A 13,762-nucleotide genomic window follows, 5' to 3' on the forward strand; every position below is an offset into this window, starting at 1 on the left:
CGCCACTTCCCTTCAATCCCTTGCTATCGAAAACTTTACCAAGCTACAACTTGAAGGTACTGAGTGACTGGGATGTCACTGATACATATGGACAAGTGTTTGACGTGGCCAGTTTATGGTACTACATTTACAAGACTTTTGTTTCTTTACAGAGCAAGTTCATGGACTATGAAAAGAGAAAGGTAAGAAACTGTGTTTTGTCTGTTATTTTAATGGATTCTATTTAATAATTGATTTAAATTTTGAGGACCGATTTGTTGACACCTGCACACTCAATCTCATTATACAGAAAGTTAATTGTCCAACCCCACCTCCCCAATCACCCATTTGTAAAGAATTCCAACGGACAGAATCCTTATCCGTTCTCCATCCTAATGAAGAAAATCCATTCTCATTCTCGGAATACGTTAAATCTTGTAACCTGGGTTATAATCTCTAAATTATTACCATGAATATTGTGATATTGTTAACAGTTGTCTTCTGGAAAACCCACTTTTACTTGAACCAAATATACAGTAAAACAGTTGCTTTGGAACTTATTGCAGTTGTCAAAATGTGACATTGTACTGAAAGTGATTTCCACCATCCTTGTGTAATTTCTTCTCTGGTGACTTTCATAAGTGTTCCCTGTAATTTCTCTGAGGACTTCCCAGGTTCTCGCTTTTCTCACTACTAATCAGATACTAAGCAAGCCACATATTTGATTTAGACACTGCAATTTCAACATGGAGAAGATACTTGGATAATATGCTCTGAACAAAGAGCAGGCTAACTAATTGTCCACCTCAGTCCTGCTGCAGGTCTCCTGAAATGTAATCCATCCCTCTACACCTCCCCCCATCGATGGTGCTCAAACATCTCGTGTTGCTCTGGATTCCAACATCAGCCGTCTCTGTGTCTCTGCTAACTGGCTGCTGTTTTGCTCAAATTTCCAGTTGTTTTTACAACATTTACCCCCCTGTCTGTTTGCCAGGAGCAAAAGCAGCAGGAAAAACTGGAATTCGAGAGGAGGCTGAACGAGGAGCAGCGGGAGAGGACGCAGCTTATCTTGCAGAACAGTAGCCACAAGGAGCAAGTCCTGAAGTCGGTGAAACAGGTAGCCAAAAGCAGATAGGGAAACAGCAGGAGTGGAAGGGTGGTCACAGGGTGCGTAATTTACATCTTTGTAACGTCAAGAATCGCTCGTCTTCTGCTTCCGTGACCTTGCAGCTGCAACGTGCCTCAGTGCCTCATAACTCCCTTTCACAGCAAACTCTTGGTTTGCAGGAGTCTGTGGACCTCCCCTTTCTCCAGATTCCTCCAGCGGTATCAGCGGTAACAGTGTTCTCTGACTGAGACAATTCTTTGGAGAACATTGGAGAGGAAGTTGCTGATTCTCACTTAGTAGTCTATGCCATCTGGGTAACTGAATCTCATCGCTGTGTGCGTGCGTCAGCTAAAATTAGTGATGAGTATGGGAACTGTTTGAGGAATCATTGCTGGCAGATCTGCTTGTGTAAAGTCAGGAATACACAAATGAACCCGTTGCTTTGGCCAGGGGAGAATTGGATATTGATGGTGTAACTGAGTATTTGATTTTTACGTTGGTAGAGACATTTGAGTTGTTCAGCAAAAAGAAAACAGAGCCTTTGACCCACTCTGTCCCTGCTGACTATCAAATGGCTCATCCATGCTGATTAATTTTACCGGGCTTGGCCTGCAACCTTCTGCTTTGGCAATTAAAGTGCTTGTCTAGAGGATTCTTAAATATTGTGAGCGTACCTGCCTCCACCATCCCCTAGGTGGAGCATTCTGAACTCCAGCCACCCTCTGAGTGAAAACAACCTTTCCTCCTTATTTCCTCTGAACCAGCTTACATTAAAACTGTGCCCCTCGGTTATGGACATCACTGCCTTGGGGAAGTTTTTACTTCTGTCTCTCCTATCGGATGTGGATAAGTAATCGCTGTCCTTTGATTCTCTGTGCTCCACATCCACACATTGTCGTGCCTGATTCTTCCACAGGAGCAGGGGAAGCTGGAACAGGGTCTCCGAGACCAACAGCGCTACATGGAGGAGGAGCGCCAGCGGCTGCAGGCGGAGCTGAAACGCGGGGAGGTCGGAGCAATGAGCCTGATCCGTAATTTGCTGGAGGACAACGAGAGGTGAGAGGGCAGAGGGAAGCATAGAGGGGAGGTCAGACCTTCCCACTGACGTGTAAGAAAGGAACATTCAGCGATGTCTGGCCAGGATTATGAGGACTGACAGGAGAGTTCTATTTGCAACTTATAGGCTAACAGAGGTATCTCTTCATGAGTAGCAAAACCCAGACATAGTTAAGCATGGGCTGATGTGTCAACTAAAGTGCCAGGCTTGAGGTGATGAATAACCACTTACAAACACTCATTAATTTCCAACATTTTGGTCTCTAACAATTCTAATTTTGCCTTGAAGAGCCTATGTGATTGAGGTTCACCCTCTATCTTCGCTTTAGGTAACCTCTTCCATCTTTCCTTGCAGCTCACCCTGGGGCATTTGTTGCCCTATTTGCGTATTTTCCATCTTTTTTAAGTTGTCACTTCACCTCAATCTTGCGAAATTTCCATTGAGATAAAATTTGTTTTAGTCACAGGCAACTGGTCAGATGTTTTGAAGAGTCATCATTGCCCACTGTAAGTTTCCATAAGCACCAATGAATGGAAATTGACCACAAGGGCAATTTACAACAGCCATATTTGACCTAACAGCCAGCACACCTTTGGGATGTGAGCAGAAACCCACAGAGTAACGAGAATGTGAAAACTGCACACAGACAGTACCGGAGGTCAGAATTGAACCCACGTCAAAGGAGTTGTGAGACTGTGGTGATGCTGTGCTGTCCCATTGACTTAAGTTCATATATGTAATGGACATGGAACTAAGAGCTAAGGTCTGTGTTGGTGACCATGGAAGTACTGGATTCTCATAAAATCGTATCTGATTCACCAATGTGTATCAGAAAACACATCTGCTCTCCTTTCCTGTCTGGTCTATATGTCATCCCAGTGTCACTGAAGTGTGGAATTTTTGCACTGGCAATATTGTGAGAGAGATTTTGAGCTCCAAATCTAAGGAAAGATGTGCTGGCCCTGGAGAGGGCCCAGAGAAGGTTCAGACGAATGATCCTGGGAATGAAAGACTTTATGTATGAAGAGGGTTTAATGGTTTTGGGGCTGTACTTGCTGGAGCTTAGAGCAGGGTTTCCTAACTATTTTTATGCCATTGTCCCCCAACATTAACCAAGGGATCCACGAACCTCAGGTTGGGAACCCTTTGTCGAGAAGGAAAAGTCTGAAACCTACCAAATACTGAAATGCCTGGATAGAGTGGATGTGGTGAAGATATTTGCATTGTTGGAAGAGTCTAAGGTCTGATCGGAGGGCACGGCTTTAAAATGAAAGGACGTCCCTGAGATGAGGAGGAATGTCCTCAACCTCATTGGTTGAGGGTGGTGAATCTGTGGAATTTGTTGCCATGGTGAACGGAGGAGGCCAAGCTACTGGGTGCATTTAAAACAGAGACTGATAGATTCATGATCGTTAAAGGGTTATTGGGAGAAGGAGGGAGAATGGGAATTGGCTATGGTTGAAAGGTAGGGCAGACTTGATGGACCGAATGGATTAATACTGCTCCTATATCTTTTGTCCTTATGGACTACCCCTTGAAATGGTGAGCAAGACACTGGAATGGGGTCATTAAGAGGGCACATCCCAACAACAAGTTATAAACTAAGGTCCCTGGAGTTGGATTTTAACCCATTGGCTACCAGGTGGGAGCGATACCTGTGTGCAGTGCTGACAGAATCCAAATTCTCTTCTCCGTGTGTCTGGATGGTCACTTGCTGAACTGACAGTCCCAAAAATGCAGTGCTAATTAAAGCGGGCAGTACCACTTCAGGCTGGGCAGACCCCTAAACCCCAGGTGAAATTTATCAGAACTGTTGACCTTGCATAAAGTACTGAAGTTTTCACTTATATTCTGAAATTAAAGAATACAGGCTTCCCCCGCCATCCGAAGGTAGAGCATTCCAGTGAAACGGTTTGTAAGTCGGAATGTAAAGTGAAGAAGCAATTACCATTTATTAATACTGAAAAAATTTTTGAGCATTTCCAGACCCAAAAAATAACCTACCAAATCATGCCAAATAACGCATAAAACCTAAAATAACAGTAACATATGGTAAAAGCAGGAATGATATGATAAATACACAGCCTATATAAAGTAGAAATACTCTTTGCAATGATTGAAGTACTGTCTAGCGCAGCGAAAATCTCACGCAAGCGCTCTCGTCAGAAGCACTCTCTCCAGTAACCTTTAAGCTATGAGGCTGCCAAATCATACCAAATAACAAATCATACGAAATAACACAAAAATACACAACCTATGTAAAGTAGAAATACTTTTTGCAACCAGTGAAGCACAGTCTAGTGCAGCGAAAATCTCACGCATGCGCTCTCAGCAGAAGCACTGTCAGTGCAGGCGCTGTCGGCGGAAGCACTCTCTCTTTAAGCTATGAGGCTGAAAAATCATACCAAATAACAAATCATACTAAATAACACAAAAATACACAACCTATATAAAGTAGAAATAATGTATGTACAGTGTAGTTTCACCTACAGGAATCGGGATGGTGTGTTAGGCTGAAATTGGGGTGGTGGGAGATAGAGGAAACTGGGGTGTCATCTCATCATAGTCTATTTCCAATAGGGCAGCCAGGTCATCTTCTTCTATGTCTGCCTGCCTCGATGTCGAAGGTCGAGGTTCGTCGTCTGCTGTGGCTGATGTGCAAGGCTTGAAAAACGACAGTATACTTGACTACTGAGCCTCGCGCATTTTTAGATCATCCAGTTCTTTGTAAGCACTCAAAACATCCTGCAAACCTGCCCTAAACCTACGAGCCCTTTCAAAATTAAAGTCATACTTTTCTGCAATCATTGCAGCGCTGTCAATCGCAGCAAAAATCTCACGCAACTGCTTCACGTCCTGAACGACTTTATTTTTGCTACTGTGTTTGGTTTCGATTGCTATCCTTTCCTCTTGCAATTGCATCAGCTCTTCATCTGTCAATTCTTGGTCATGGGATGCCAAAACCTCTTCAACATCATCTTCGTCAACTTCCACAAACCCAGCCTCCTTAGCCAAGCTCACTATTGTCGTATTTATTGTTGATGGTTCGAAGCCTTTAAAATCGTTCACTGCTTCGGGACATAGTTTCCTCCAAACGCCATTTCCCATCGAGACTGTTAGCTTATTGAGAGCATCTCCAATGTTGGCGATTGCCAGTTTTATATTGTAGTCTTTCCAGATCTCTCGCAAAGATGCTTTGGAGTTGCCCTCTCTGTCAATAGCACTTACAATAAAACGCATCACATTTTGCATATAGTAAGCCTTAATTGTGGCTATTAGGCCTTGATCACACGGCTACAGCAACGATGTCGTATTCGGCGGTAAGAACGCCACACGAATGTTACCGCCATACTCGGTAATGGCAAGCGGATGAGCAGCACAATTATCGACAATCACAAGACACCTATTATCGAGGTTATTTTCTCTACAGTATTTTTCAACAAAAGGACTAACGTATCTGCTCATGTGCTCAGAAAAAAGCACTTGGGTGTTCCAACTGCTTGGACATGAACGGAACACAACGGGAAGTGTTTTCTTATCAACGCCTTTAAGTGCCCTCGGATTTTCTGAATGGTACACTAGTAGAGGCTTAAGGACAGCATCACCAGTGGCGTTAATAATAGGCATTAGGGTAAACCCGTCCTTCAATGCCTTGTGTCCCTTAGCCTGCTTTTCTTCTTTCGAAATAAATGTCTTACTCGGCAATTTTTTCCAATAAATTGCACTTTCGTCACAGTTAAACACTTGCTTATACGAATAACCACCTTCTGTAATTATTTTCTTCAGTTCTGCTGGGAACCTTTCAGCAGCTTCAGTCTGAGCCGAAGCACTCTCTCCAGTAAACAATAAACTATGAAGCTGCCCTCGCCTCAGAAACCGATCAAACCACCCGTGACTACCTTTAAATTCCACTTTCGCAACACTTTCATCACCATCGGCCAGTGCTTTCTGTTTCAGCTTATTAAAAAGACTGACTGATTTCTCCTTAAGTATAAGATAACTTAAAGGAACACCACGTTTTGTACACCCATCCATCAACTCAAGCAATAGACTTTCCATTTTATCCATTACTGGATGCCGACTAAGAGACAACACTTTGCTACGAGCAGAGCCAACAGTAACATCGGCAGCTTTCAAGCTTTTTTCTCTCTGTGTATAAATAGTGCAAATGGTGGATGCAGGCAAGTTCAACGCACAGACAATGTCCTTACTTCGTTCACCACGATCGAAATGCTTAATTATGTCTAGCTTTACGCTAAGTGTAACACCCTTACGAGCTCTTTTAGGCTTTTCCGATACCTTAGAACTCATCTTGCTAACGGATGCACAAAATAAATCGAGATAAAGCACGTGTTTAAGCAATGGCGGCTAGATTGCAGTTTCGGGGGAGGAGCTTGGCTGCTCAGGGCGCGCGCTGCTTTTTTCGTAACAGTGAAAAAACCTTCTGTTAGCGAAAACAGGGTACTAATGTAGGTCTTTCGTAACAGTGAGGTTTCGTAAAGCGAACGTTCGAAAAGCGGGGGACACCTGTAATTTTGTGGGCAATGGAGAAAGGGGGTTGGGGTGTGTATGTACCTGGTCTCTCCTTTTGTGTGTATTACAATTACAATAATTAATGTTTTTCTTAATTTTTTTTAGAAGAAAACAGAACTCAATGCTGATAGAGTCACTGGAAAAAGAGAGGTGAGAACCAGGTGTGAAATCTGAAGCCAAGAGACGGAAACCCCCAAGAAGCTGTAAAAATCTCCAGGGCTGCTAGAAGTTTCACAAACAGTGGCAGGAAGTTGCAACAAAGAGATGGTGATGAGTTATTAATGTCCAAATATTTGAACAGTCTTTCTTTTTGCATGGCTCATTATCCAAAATGAAAATTTGGACTTGAGAGACCTGAGGCTATTGTGTTGTGGTTCAGAAGTCTGAAAGGAAACTTTTAAAATGTTAAATACCCTGGGCTTTGATAGAACAAGTAGTTAAAAGCTATTCATATTGTGGAGATGGTAGGGAGGCAGAATGAAAATAGATTTAGAGGAATTGCTTTTTATCCTGTGTTGTTATAGTGTGGAATAGTTAACCATCTTGTGGTGTTGGGATAAAGACCACCTCTCCACTAAAATGTACAGTAAATCAAAAAGTTACAAGAGCGGCTGATTGCACCTAATTTATTGCTCAAACAAAGAAGTAACACTCAAACACACTGTGACTGGCCTCCCACACTCTGATAATTTTTGTGTGCTAAATTTAATGTTCTTGCATATCCTATGACTTAGTAACCACTATAGAGCAAAAAATAGTCATGTCAATGTATAACTGCATGGATCACTCTCACCTCTGGAACAAAGTCCCAAATGCTCCCAGGCTCTTGGCTACTGAATTTTACTGTGAAATGTGATTCATCTTTACTTCCACACAAGTATTTAAAATAAGAACATCAAGAAAAATGTCTTCATACAATGCTCACTCCATTACACTTTGTTAATAATTGTACCTTTGTGTTCATCCAGCTCCCTGTTTCCCTGAGCCCATCTGTTACTCATGGCTTGTCCCATGCACCCCTGAGGGTGCTAATCTGACTCAGTGATGTCCTTGTGAGCAATAACTCTTGGTGTTCTGTGTAGGCCAGTCGGAATTGTCTACCCCAGCCTGTTTTGCTCTCTCTTCTCCCCAGCTTGTTCTATAATAAACACACATGCTAGTTATTTTGTTTCCCATCAATAAGGCAATGAAATGGGAGACATTACTGGGAGAACTGAAGAATTTTCCATTCAGCATTGTGCATCCGCACTCCCTATAGTATTGTAACTGTTGCCTCCTGTCTGCCCCCTGTAGGGTGAGAATGGAACAGCTTATGGCTATAACACAAGAGGAGAATGAGAGACTGCGAAAGAAAGAGGTAGCGGGTAAGCACTTCACCCTCTTGTGCGGAGATTTCCTCATAGTTATTTGGGATTCTAGCAATGTGTGTCAATATATATTAAAATTCTTTTGCTGAGCTGGCTTTCTCCACTGGACAGAACATACAGTAGTTCTGGATAAGGGAGGAGAGCTGCCATTTCCCCGAAGGGTTGCTAATCCGTAAGTCAAGCTTGTAGTTTTGAGTCCCATTCCTGAGCTGTGAGGACATAAACTACAGGGAAGCTCCAATGCTGTACAGAGTGTGCAGCTGGCAATTCAGCCTCACAATGACACACACAGCCTCCCAGAACGGGGGGCTTCTATTCCAACTTCACCCCACTGATGTCTAAGTCAAAATGTACCCATTGTCTAATGTCTCTAAAACATAACTGTGCTATTTACCTCACTTTGATGTCTGGGACTTTGCTGACCATAAACTACCTGTTGTAGTTTCTTTGTTGTACCAGTGACTGCTGTTGGAAATGAGACACGCGCTGGAAATCCTCAGCAGGTCAGGCACTATCAGTGAGGGAGAAAGAAAGGTGACACTTTGGGTTCATCATCTTTGATTAGAAATTCCTACTTTTGGTTTAAAGTATTCCATTGGCTATAAAGTCTTTCAAAGTGAAAAGGAAGATCTGCTTTTGTTTACTCATTATCACAACCTTGGAATGTCACAAAGTACTTCAGAAAGGTTTGAGTTTTTCCTCATGGTGTAATTATTTAGTTTAATATCTCATCTGGAGGCCAGCATCTTCAGGACAATACCACACTTCCTCGTTCTTGCACTGAAGTGTTAGCTTGGATTGAATTGTGCAAACCCACCCACTGACTCGGGAGGTGAAGAGAGGTGCGTGCAAGTTAAATCAAGCATGGCACAGAGTATCCTGAAGTCATAAAAGATTTACATAAATGCTACATTAAGGACCTGTGTTCCCCAGTCATAGCAAAGTTCCAGGCACAGAGGCTAGCGTTGTTGTAAACTTCATCATCATCATCATCTTCTTCTTCTTCTTGGCCGCTGAACTCCCAGTGGAACATAGGCCGTTGATGACCGCCCATCTCCATTGTCCAAAGTCGATGGTCCGGTTGGATTTTTACAATGTCTCTGTAATCCACTGTGTCCTCTGTACAGGGGATTGACCTGTACAGCTTCACCACAGCCTGTTGGCTGGATTTGCCCTTTTCCACCTTCACAATGGGGACATGGGGTTGGACTTTGAGAGGCAAGCTTCATCTTCAGACAGTTCTAAAATGGGGTCACAACAATATCTTTTTTGGTGAAACTGGAGTCTTTTGGGAAATGCTGCTGCTCTGTGAAGCAGAAAAGCCTGATAGTGACATACAGTGACTGGTTGTGTTGGCCCAGTAGGGGACGTCACAAAAATGAGAGGAAATAAGTCACTGCATCACAGTTCCACTTGCCTTGTATACTCAGCTCAAGGTATCTGTCCCTTGCCCCACCTGGTTGCCCTCTCTATGTATTTCTGTGTTGTATTCTGGCTGATCTCTTTACAGCAAATATCTCTCATGATCTGTGCACCCATCTGCCCTGTGCCCTTCAGCCAGTTACTCTTGTTTCTAGACCCCCCTCTTCAAGTCCAACACCCCAGATGTTCAACTATCTAAGGCCTTTGCATTCCATTAATGAGCAACCCTCCAGCACCGGTGCAACTTGCAGCTGCCATTTACCCCACACATTTTTGGGACAGGGGAAGAAATGGAGCGCCAGTCACAGGGAGAACATGTCGACTCCATGCAGGCAGCACCAGAGGAACCCAGGTTCTCTGGAGCTGTGAGGCAATGGCTCCCACAGTGGCACAGATTAACAACTGTAGTGTGAAGTGCACTGGGATTACGTTAGCAAGGTAGAAATGCCTTCTCTCTCCTCTTCACTTTTTTAGCTGCTATGCAGGAGATGCTGTCGGAAACCACCCTGAACAGGATCCTGCAGACGGTCTATGAGACGAAGCGACAACAGCTGGTAGATGAAGCCAGCACCAGGTACAAATAACCAGAGTTCTCAGCGGCAGCATTGCTCTGAACCTCTTCGGTTGGTTTTGAACGACTGCTGAAATGGTTGCAGATTGATTGAGTGATGGAATGGCGGAGCAGACTTGATGGGCCAAATGGCCTAATTCTGCTGCTGTGACATGGGTTAGACTGATGTGGAGCTCTGTCACACCTGTACTGACGTCGGAGGCCAATGCTGCCTCACCAAAGATTGCAGACCACCTACAAAAAATAAACCATCGTTAGTGCTACAGTCCCTGGTGCCCATCCGGCCACCACAAGAAGAAACTGTGGGAACCCAGAATAAGGAAACAATGAGGTGAGATGTTGAGAAAGAAAGTAGAACATTTATTTGAGAGACTTTTGTGAGGTAAGAATGAAAAAAAGATATGGACCCAGGAGAACAAGGTAAAACTGAAGTACGTTTGGTACCGATTCACCTCAGTATAATTATCAGTCCTCATGGTTTCATCCCTCATACCCTCATCTCAATTAACTCCAAACTTGACTTGACATTGACGACTTCTGCCACCTCCGATTCTTTGTCCATTTCTTTGGTCAGTTGCCTTCTTTCCAAACCCAAACCACGATGACCCTCCAGTACTCCTGATCTACCTGAAACCCTCCCTCTCTAGATATATTCATTGCTGAATGCAGATGTGATATCAATGGTATCTTTTCTGCTCCCCTTTCACACTCCAATCTACCCCATTCTGACCTTGCATCACTCCATTCACTCAGAACCAACTCTAATATACAGCATCAAACCCACTGCCAAGGGTGGGCTATTCTGTGATCTGATGAATTAATTTTTATCTCGCAGAGGCCAGACATCAATTCCGGGTCGCCTCCTCCCTATGGATCATGATTCTGCCTTCAAACGTCAGACCACGATCTCCCAGACAGTTATGGACCTCATTTTCTCAAAGTGAGACCTTGCCTCGTCAGCCTTCAGCCTCTTTGTATCCCAGCCCCAAAGAGCACTTCTATCCCCACAATCTTTACTGTCCTGGCAGACTTATTGGTCTGGCCTGCTCTTGTCTCACTGACGGTATCTCTTCCTACCTTGACTCTACCCTTTCTCCTCTGATCCAGTCCCTTCCCACCTGTATCTGTGATTCCTCTGATGCCCTCCACCATACTGACTGTTTCCTGATCTCTACAGGTTCATCTTTATCATGGATGCCCAGCCTCTTCACACCTCCATCCCATGTAACATGGGATGGAGTGCTCTCTGCTTCTTCCTTGAACAGAGGCTCAACCAGTTCTCTGTACCACCACACTCACTGGCCTGATTGAACTTCTCCTTCAACTGCTCACTTTGTCCAGATCAGGAGAACGGCTGTGGACCCAAGCTGTATCTCTCTTTATGGGATACGTAGAATATTCTTTCCTTTAGTCCTTCTGGACCCTGTCCCTCCACTCCCCTCCATTTCTGGACCTGTCTCAGGAGATAGGCCAGTACTGACATCCATTATATGCCGACTGATTCCCTTAGCCACCTCTGACTGCTTTTCATTCCACCCTGCCTCCTGTAAGGACTCTACTGCATTCTCCCAGTTCCTCCATCTCCAACATCTTTGCTCCGATGATGAAATCTTCCATACAGGGGTGTCTGAAATGTGTTTCTCCTGAACTTTGGCTTCCCCTCTCCTATTGTTAACAATGCCCTTGATTGAATCAAAATCTATTTTCTGCACCCTTACTCTTTCCCCGTCACTTACGGGGCAGAATGAGGATGCAGTCCTCACCTTCCATCCCACTAGCCTCCACAGTCAATAGATCTCTCGATGATTTCTGGCACCTTCCGAGGAGATTCCACCACTAGAGGCATGTCCCTTTCTCCTCCTTTTTCATCATTTCACAGGGAGTGTTCCCTTTCTGACTCCTAGGTCCACTTTTCCACCCCCTTTCTTACAGCATCTTACCCGGTATCTGCACTAGATCCTTTCATTTCCTGCTGTCCCACCAGACCGCCTTCCAGGAGGAACAGTGATTCACCTGCTTCTCCTCCCGTGTAGTTCACAATGTGGTCTCCTCTATAATGGCGAAACCAAATGTGACCGTTTCTCAGAACCCCTGCGTCAGCCCTGAGCTTCCTGTTCCCTGCCACTTTTAACTCTCGTCCCACGAGCCTGACTGAACTTCTCCTTCAACTGGTCACTCTGTCCAAATCAAGAGAGCAGCTGTGGGTGCAAGCCTCCTCCCCTGCCACAGTGAGGCCCACTGCAGGGGTGAGGGAACAACACCTCAGCTTCTCTCTGGGCAGGCTGCAGCCTTATGGACTCAACATTGAATTCCACCACTTTAGATCATTTGGTTTCTTGGCCTGGTTCAGGTGAAATCATCGGACAAAGTCAGCATGGATTTGTGAAAGGAAAATCATGTCTGACGAATCTCATAGAATTTTTTGAGGATGTAACTAGTAGAGTGGATAGGGGAGAACCAGTGGATGTGGTGTATTTGGATTTTCAAAAGGCTTTTGACAAGGTCCCACACAGGAGATTAGTGTGCAAACTTAAAGCACATGGTATTGGGGGTAAGGTATTGATGTGGATAGAGAATTGGTTGGCAGACTGGAAGCAAAGAGTGGGAATAAACGGGACCTTTTCAGAATGACTAGTGGGGTACCGCAAGGCTCAGTGCTGGGACCCCAGTTGTTTACAATATATATTAATGACTTAGACGAGGGAATTAAATGCAGCATCTCCAAGTTTGCGGATGACACGAAGCTGGGCGGCAGTGTTAGCTGTGAGGCGGATGCTAAGAGGATGCAGGGTGACTTGGATAGGTTAGGTGACTGGGTAAGTTCATGGCAGATCCAATTTAATGTAGATAAATGTGAGGTTATCCACTTTGGTGGCAAGAACAGGAAAACAGGTTATTATCTGAATGGTGACCGATTAGGAAAAGGGGAGGTGCAACGAGACCTGGGTGTCATTGTACACCAGTCATTGAAAGTGGGCATGCAGGTACAGCAGGCAGTGAAAAAGGCGAATGGTATGCTGGCATTTATAGCGAGAGGATTCGAGTACAGGAGCAGGGAGGTACTACTGCAGCTGTACAGGGCTTTGTTGAGACCACACCCGGAGTATTGTGTGCAGTTTTGGTCCCCTAATCTGAGGAAAGACATTCTTGCCATAGAAGGAGTACTAAGAAGGTTCACCAGATTGATTCCTGGGATGGCAGGACTTTCATATGATGAAAGACTGGATCGACTAGGCTTATACTCGTTGGAATTTAGAAGATTCAGGGGGAATCTTATTGAAACATATAAAATTCTAAAGGGATTGGACAGGCTAGATGCAGGAAGATTGCTCCCGATGTTGGGGAAGTCCAGAACGAGGGGTCACAGTTTGAGGATTAAGGGGAAGCCTTTTAGGACCAAGATGAGGAAAAACGTCTTTACACAGAGAGTGGTGAATCTGTGGAATTCTCTGCCACAGGAAACAGTTGAGGTCAGTTCATTGACTATATTTAAGAGGGAGTTAGATATGACCCTTGTGGCTAAAGGGATCAGGGGGTATGGAGGGAAGGCTGGTACAGGGTTCTGAGTTGGATGATCAGCCATGATCGTACTGAATGGCGGTGCAGGCTCGAAGGGCCGAATGGCCTACTCCTGCACCTATTTTCTATGTCCACGTGGGACACTGGCTTGGTTTGTTTTCTCTTTCCCTTGTTTTCTTAATTTCCTCTGAAAGTGCAGGCTCTGA

The 13,762-nt window shown here is 44.5% G+C and overlaps 1 protein-coding gene across 7 annotated transcripts in view; it reads left to right on the forward strand.

Moving 5' to 3' along the window:
• Positions 1 to 13,762, forward strand: part of lrsam1 (leucine rich repeat and sterile alpha motif containing 1) — a 77,912-nt gene that overhangs the window by 42,977 nt on the left and 21,173 nt on the right. For all 7 annotated transcript variants that reach the window (XM_063073834.1, XM_063073835.1, XM_063073833.1 and 4 more), the window contains 6 exons: positions 153 to 182; positions 974 to 1,096; positions 2,004 to 2,143; positions 6,783 to 6,827; positions 7,971 to 8,041; positions 9,941 to 10,040. In XM_063073834.1, coding sequence (XP_062929904.1) covers positions 153 to 182; positions 974 to 1,096; positions 2,004 to 2,143; positions 6,783 to 6,827; positions 7,971 to 8,041; positions 9,941 to 10,040 — 509 coding nt within the window. The remainder of the gene's footprint in view (positions 1 to 152; positions 183 to 973; positions 1,097 to 2,003; positions 2,144 to 6,782; positions 6,828 to 7,970; positions 8,042 to 9,940; positions 10,041 to 13,762) is intronic.

The sequence above is a fragment of the Mobula hypostoma genome, chromosome 21, assembly GCF_963921235.1.
Source record: "Mobula hypostoma chromosome 21, sMobHyp1.1, whole genome shotgun sequence".
Taxonomy (NCBI): Eukaryota; Metazoa; Chordata; class Chondrichthyes; order Myliobatiformes; family Myliobatidae; genus Mobula; species Mobula hypostoma.